Source organism: Mesitornis unicolor, unplaced genomic scaffold, assembly GCF_000695765.1.
Source record: "Mesitornis unicolor isolate BGI_N332 unplaced genomic scaffold, ASM69576v1 scaffold29669, whole genome shotgun sequence".
NCBI lineage: Eukaryota > Metazoa > Chordata > Aves > Mesitornithiformes > Mesitornithidae > Mesitornis > Mesitornis unicolor.
This window is the reverse complement of record NW_010205730.1, coordinates 17,628-25,029: the sequence shown is the minus strand read 5'-3', so window position 1 is coordinate 25,029 and position 7,402 is coordinate 17,628. Positions and strand designations below refer to the sequence as shown.

Sequence of the window (7,402 nt, the reverse complement as noted above, 5' to 3'; positions counted from 1 at the left end):
GTCAGCCGCTCCGTCTGTGACTACTTCTTTGAAGCGCAGGAGAGGGCCTCGGAGGCGGAGAACGTGCCGCCGGTGATTCCCACGCCGCACCACTACCTCCTCAGTGTCTACCGCCACAAGATCTTCTTCGTGGCCGTTATTCAGAGCGAGGTGCCGCCTCTCTTCGTCATCGAGTTCCTGCACCGCGTCGTCGACACCTTCCAGGTACGGCTGGGGCAGAGGGGCAAGGGCGGCGCGGCTGCGGCTGAAGGGGCAGTGGGTGTGATGGGAGGGAAGGAGGAGCCCCACGACACTGCAGTGCTATAGAGGCTTAAGGTGGCGATGGGTTCCCACAGGAAGGACCTTAGCAATCGAGATTCACATTTGTTTTGGAGCCTTGTCTCTTCTAAGACCTGTGCACTAAGACCAAGCTGGCCTTGTTGTCATAAGGAATGTTTGCGATTCAGAGCTGTGTGCTTCAGTCAGTAGCAACCTAGCTATGTGCTTACATCTCTTGCTATTTCTTGGAGAGAGTCACAGGAAATACCCCAGAGCAGCCATATTCCCTCTGTGCTATGACTGACGTGACTTTTTTAGGGAAATGGTGAAGATATCTGTCTTCTGCCTGCCAACAGCAGGATTGTGTAGTCTGGATTCAAAATGTCTTGTGACCAGCATCCTGCCAGGACACAGAAAATGCGGTGCTTGGTCAAACAAGTATCATGTGAGCTTTTGCTTCCAGGTGTCAATCAGAATGCGAGTGTAGGCTGAGTTATGTTTCACTGAGTCAGGGGGTGGATGGGCTGTTCAGGGCAAAACTTTGTGTTTGCATGCATGTGCGCACTCATGTGCTCTCCAGAAAGATGCATGAAGTCCCCATGGACTTATAATATACAATATTATAAGTAATTATGATGTTATTATAGGTTTTATGTTATGTATTATAAGTTACTATGAGTAAATTAAACGTTCAATTTTTAAAATTGCTGAATTATCAGGACTGTTTCCTATAGTATATGCTGAATCTTGAAAGATCTCCACTTAGTTTTCTATCCTGACATTGTGTTACAAAAATTTACAATTTGACTTGGAATATTTTACTGCAGACTTTAATATTACTGATTACTGTTTTGGAGTAAGAGCTGAAGAAACAGTAGAGAAATCAAGCTGGGGAATAAACTGGTCAGTGGATCTCTTATGAGTCACGTTCTAATGTTCTGCGTTATACATCTCTTAGATTATAAGGAAGGAGGGATTTGTAACGTGGATAGAATTATTTTTCAGAATACTGGGAATCTGCTGGTAGCCTAATACGTCTTAGGATGTATGAGCAGTCTGTACACCCCAAGCACTATCAGAACGAAAAAACACAGGTAGCGTGTCAGATGGACTTCAGAAGTGCTCTGACAAGCATGGACTTAGGCAGAACACCCAGAGAGTTCGAAGCTGTGCTTCTGCTATGTTACACATGACAATAAATTATAAAAAAATATTGAAGTTAATTGTATTATCCTGTATCTATGCAAGCGGAGAGGTTGAATTCCTTAAACAGCAGTGCTGCATGGTTAAAGTATTGAGAGTACTGTAAGTAAAGACTGGGGCAGCTGAGGAAGGAGTCTGATGAAAGGCATCACTGCACTCAAGTTAGGAGCGACCGCAGGAAGTAAGTTTTTCTTATTAATATTGCTGCTAATTGGTTGCAACTGGGCCACTCTAAAGTGCTAATTAAAAAATCTCTTAGCTGCCAAAGGGAGCCTTGTTAATAGAAAGGCAAGAGGAGCCTACGATGGTGCGGTGATTTGCCAGCTTGCTGGGGCAGTGGCAGAGGTGTGCTCGGAGCTGTGTGTGTCTGTTGGAGTGGTCATTGTCTGATGTGCTTGTACTGATACGTGGAGTTTCAGCGTTGTTTCACCTCCTCCAAGAAGAGGCTTGATTTATTTCTGTGTGGACGACGCTGAACTGAATAATCGCTAAGTCTCTCTTTTGGAACTTGTTGAGTAATTATTTCTTTTGCACAGGATTATTTTGGTGTCTGTTCAGAGGTGATGATCAAGGACAATGTGGTGGTGGTTTATGAGGTGCTGGAGGAGATGCTGGACAATGGCTTTCCATTGGCAACAGAGTCTAATATTCTTAAGGAACTGATAAAACCTCCTACTATCCTGCGAACAGTTGTCAACACCATCACAGGTACAGGGAAACAAAATGTCGATAAGCTGGGGAGGAGCATCTGGCAGTATTCCTGTATAAGTAAATTAGGACATGAGTGAAGAAAATCTATGTTGTCCCATACCATCCTAAACCCCAGCACAGATGTATTTGAGGACTCCTGTGTTAATGCTTTGCTTTGAGGTTCCAGCACCAGTGGTTTTTTTATTTTTTTTTAACAGAAACAGATTATGTTTCCAGTAACAGCCCTGACATCACTTCCTGAATGAGCTAGTTTGATGTGGGTTTTTTCTTGGGGTGGCTTTTTGTTTTGATTATTAATTACACTTCCCCCATGCCTTATTGTGGTATGTTTTAGAGCTGGATGTCAGAGAGGCATAAACTGTAGAATACAGCGAGTCTGGAAGAGTAGTTGCTCTCCTACAAAGAGACATAGATCCTTTCGGATTAATTACAATTAATTTATATGAGGCCAAGGACTTGTTCTGGAGCATTGTCTAACTTTTGTGGTTGTTGTGATTACCTTTCTTTTTCCAGGAAGCACTAACGTGGGTGACCAGCTTCCTACTGGACAGCTATCAGTGGTACCTTGGAGACGTACTGGTGTAAAATATACCAACAATGAGGCGTATTTTGATGTGATTGAGGAGATAGATGCAATCATTGACAAATCGGGTATGGAAGTTGCTTCTGGCTAAGATGAGGGTAACTTGTCCTGATAGTGCCTTTAGAGAGATTTAGGCTCTCAAAGAGGAGCTCTCTCATCTAAGTGTGGGAAGCTCTATTCCTACTCTTACTCTGGAATTTTGCCAACTTGCAGGTGCTAATCAGTCAAAAATTTTAGAGAGATACCAGGGTTTTCACTTGTCCTTGGTCCTGAGGTCTTGTAAGCAGTTCTATATTGGGAAAATCAGAGGTGTGTGAAAATTGTGTCTAGCACTGTCTCCTTAGTTTTTGTGCATCTTAATCTTGTTAGAGTTGGGAGCTATTGTCATTGGCTATTAAAATGGACATTGCTGGTGTCAGTGGTTCCTATTTGTATGTATCTTCTCTAGAAGGCATTGTGAAAGAGAAATGTTGAGCAGGTAACATAATGAGCCATGACATGTCATAAAGATAATGAATTTCCTTCTTCCCTATTGATAGTTTTTCCACATTGGAATGTTTTTGGTAAGGTTCACGTAACCTCCTGTGTTCACTTCATGGTTGCAGGTTCCACAATTACTGCTGAAATCCAAGGGGTGATTGATGCTTGTGTCAAGCTGACTGGGATGCCAGACCTTACCCTCTCCTTTATGGTAAAGCTCAAGGATGTATCTTTGCATAAGTATTTTGAAAATGGTTTCTCAGTCCTGCGACTAGGATCTCAGTCTCATGCTGATGGATTTCAGTAGATCAGAACCTGGGTAAGCCAAACAAAAAGAGAAAGGAGTGACAATGGAAACTCATAGTGAACTTCAGAGCCTAAAGGTTTTACTTTCAGATTCTTTGTTAAAAGTACTGTTAATGTGTGCTGTGACTTAAGTTTCTGAGGCACAGTGGTGCTTTAGGCAGATACCATAAAGAACCGTTCTTTTAATGAGTATGCATCAATGTAATTATTTGACATGACTATATTTTCTGAAATAAGATAGAGGTTATTGAGTACTGCTATTGCACAGATGTAACAGCATCAAATATGTTACCATGCTTGAATGTGGATACCTTCAAATGGGCAGTGTGTCGAATGGTAGACCCTTCATGGATAGAAGTTAGAGAAGATGAAGAGGTTATTTTAAGTAGTACTGCCTTCACTACCCTTGTGGTTTTCTTTTATTTCAGAACCCTCGGTTATTGGATGATGTCAGCTTTCATCCATGTGTGCGTTTTAAACGCTGGGAGTCAGAGAGAATACTCTCCTTCATTCCACCTGATGGAAATTTTCGCTTGCTCTCCTACCATGTCAGTGCTCAGAAGTAAGTGATGAATGTAGTGCTGTGAATTACAAAATTTGGATCTTCCTGGCTAGGAGCGGAGTGGGGAAAGAACTGCTTTTAAAGATCAGGTGGAATGTTGTGCCAAATGAAGTAGAGGTGCATGGTTACTTGTACTTTTCCTTCTTTAAAACACTTTTATTTTCCTTGTTTGGAGCAGTGATTCTGTTACTGGCTAAACAATGGTGGTCAGCATTTTTCAGTGACTAGTAGCAAATGAACAAATTAGAGAGAGAAAGAATTAGGCAGTATGGAGTAATAAAGCTGTTCCTTTCCTATGTTTATAAAAGTTTCTAGAATAAAACAAGATATTTTAGTAATCTTGGTTTTTTGACATCTCTCTTAATAGAACTACAAGTTCTTGTCCACTGTTTGCACTGTTTTGCTTACCAAGTACTAATTGGGGTTACAGATCATAGAATTATAGAATGGTTTGGGTTGCAAGGGACCCTAAAGATCACCGAGCCCAACCCCACTGCCATGGGCAAGGACACATTCCACTGGACCAGGCTGCTCAAAGGCTGTATGCAGGACTGCAGGTGGGGTCTCATGAGAGTGAAGCAGAGGGGAAGAATCACCTTGCTCGACCTGGTGGTCCTGCTGCTTTTGATGCAGCCTAGGATACAGTTGGCTTTCTGGGCTGCAAGTGCACATTGGCAGGTCACGTTGGGCTTCTTATCAACCAATCAACATGGCCAAATCCCCTAAATGCTAAAACATTGTGTTAGACTTTGTCAGACTTAGCTCAAGTAGGTGAAAAGGAATGGGAATCACAGACATCCAACTGAACATCCAACTGAAAGCACAAACGTGAAGTTCATGTGCTGCCACACCGCCTGGAACTACTTGCCAGTTTGCTTGTGACAGGCAAAAAACTTTCCCTATCCTTTGCTGAAGTCTCCTGTTCTAGTGGATGTAGTTACCTGTTCTGTTGGGGGGTAGAAAACTAAGATATGGTAAGCTTGATTTTTAAAAAATGCAATTTAAGACCTGAGAATAGGATTTTGACTTTGCTTTTAGATCAAACAAATGAGCATGGGATTTTCTTCTCTTTTAAGAAGATTGCCTTCCAGTCCTTTCAGTGTAGAAGGCAAGGACTGACTCAGGAAAAGCAAAGATGAAGGCAAGAGATTGACAAAGACTTTCTGTTCATGTCTTTATTCTAGTCTTGTGGCAATTCCTGTCTACGTTAAACACAACATAAGTTTCCGTGATAGCAGCTCACTGGGACGTTTTGAGATTACAGTGGGGCCGAAGCAGACTATGGGGAAGACTGTAGAGGGAGTGATGGTCACTAGCCAGATGCCAAAAGGTGTCTTAAATATGACCCTCACACCCTCTCAGGGAACGCATATCTTCGATCCAGTTACAAAGGTGAGAGGAAGGAGAGAAATTAGATACTGTTGGGGTTTATCTTTTTTACCTTTCAGCAAATGAAGTCGAGTTGTTAATGTTTACATGAACATTTCCTTGAATGTTGCTTTTCCAAAGGCAGTATCTTTTCTTGGGGTGAGAATTTTTTTTGGATAATTGCACACTAGAAGTTGTCTTAATCCCCAGAATAAATAGCTCAGTGGCTGAGTGGATTGTATTTCTGGTTGCTTGGGGGCACAGTAGGGCCTGTAGCACAAGTGCTGAAAGTTTCAGTCATGGTGGGATTTTGGGGAACCTCAGAAAGAGAGAGGGAGAACAGAGTTCTAAGGCAGCCGCTCCTTAAGCGCCTGTACTGTGTCTGTCCAATATGAAAGGCAAGATACTAGGACAAAGACCTTTTCCATAAAGAAACATTAAAAGCTGTTATTGGAAGGGAACTCTTCTTTAAAACAAAAAGTACAGGGTAACAGCATTTTTGTTACAGCATTTTCTGTTTCTTAAAGGTGCTGTCATGGGACGTGGGGAAAATAAACCCCCAGAAGCTGCCAAGTCTGAAGGGGAGTGTGAGCCTGCAAGCTGGGACATCTAAACCAGATGAAAACCCCACCATTAACCTGCAGTTTAAAATTCAGCAGCTGGCTATATCTGGTAAGTAACTGTCAGGTAAAGAATCTGAATATTCCCCACTGTGTCAGTGCTCACTCTGCACGTAACTGAAGTAGCTCTGCAGGCCTTCTGAAGTACATTCTATCTGAAACATGTTCTTCATGCTTCATTCTTTCCTGCTCTAGCAGTGGGGTTGGACTAGATGATCTTTCAAGGTCCCTTCCAACTCCTAACATTTTGTGATTTAAGTGAAAAAAAACCTGTGCTTTGACTACAGATGTATGGATGTGTTCTCTCTGGTGCTCTGCAGACCTATAAAGAATTTTAGGGCATGGATGTGCTTGTAAAGAATTATTCTGACAATTAGCAGTTGTCAGCGTTTCTCCATTCTGTTTACTGCTTGGTAAAAGTTTCCCTGTGCTTTCTGCACCTCTAGTATGATCTTCTGTTCCTTTATCCTGAAGGTCGGTCTGCTTTGTTTGTGGCAGTGGTCAGTCTTATGCTATGTTTGTTTGCCTTTAGGACTGAAGGTGAATCGCTTGGACATGTATGGGGAGAAGTACAAGCCCTTCAAAGGGATAAAATACATGACTAAGGCTGGCAAGTTCCAAGTCCGAACCTAGAGGATCCTGACAGTGAGGAAGAGCACTTTCCTGTTTCTCCTGTCCTTGGCTGTTGGATGCAGCCTCTTACCCCATTCATCTGTTTAGGGTTGCTCCTTTGCCTGTAGTAGCCTGAGCAGGAGAGCCAGTGCTTAGGATGCTGGGAAGCAGGGAAAAGTAAGGTTGACCTGAAACCATCTGATTCCTAGCTGAGTCTCAAGTATTTGGAACAATGGCAGATGGGAGAGGTGTTCAGGTCCCTTGGGATTAGCGAGACAGCCATGTAAGCTTGTATCACCTTCATTTTGCCGTCTTAAAGGAAATTCTAAGGATTTATTGCCTTTTGTAACTCCTCTTCCTTATATTTTGGTTGGCTTTTATCCCTTTGTAGATGAAACAAAGTTGAATTTCCACAAACTTCAACTCCAGTTTGATGGTCCAGCATCTGCCCGTCTCCATTACCGGGCATTAGGGTGGAGAGCTGTATAGTTCCTAGTAGCAGAAAGATCATCTGGCCATTCTGCCTCAAAGGGACTGGAAGAAGTGGAAAGGTAGATTGTCCCATACAGGATGGGAAGTTAAGAAGTTTGAGATTGGGGATGGTGCCACAGAGGGAGGAAGGGAAGAAGTAGATGCTTTTTTTAGGTATTTCATAAGCCATCTTGGTCATCAAGTATCTTGAATCTCTGGAGACAGATG

The 7,402-nt window shown here is 42.6% G+C and overlaps 1 protein-coding gene across 1 annotated transcript in view; it reads left to right on the top strand.

The window, feature by feature from the left end:
- Positions 1-7,119, top strand: part of AP3M2 (adaptor-related protein complex 3, mu 2 subunit) — an 8,318-nt gene extending 1,199 nt beyond the window's left edge. The window contains exons 2-9 of the mRNA XM_010191514.1: positions 6-204; positions 1,998-2,169; positions 2,686-2,823; positions 3,361-3,446; positions 3,970-4,103; positions 5,288-5,495; positions 5,999-6,143; positions 6,624-7,119. Coding sequence (XP_010189816.1) covers positions 6-204; positions 1,998-2,169; positions 2,686-2,823; positions 3,361-3,446; positions 3,970-4,103; positions 5,288-5,495; positions 5,999-6,143; positions 6,624-6,724 — 1,183 coding nt within the window. The 3' untranslated portion in view covers positions 6,725-7,119. The remainder of the gene's footprint in view (positions 1-5; positions 205-1,997; positions 2,170-2,685; positions 2,824-3,360; positions 3,447-3,969; positions 4,104-5,287; positions 5,496-5,998; positions 6,144-6,623) is intronic.
- Positions 7,120-7,402: the final 283 nt, after the last annotated feature.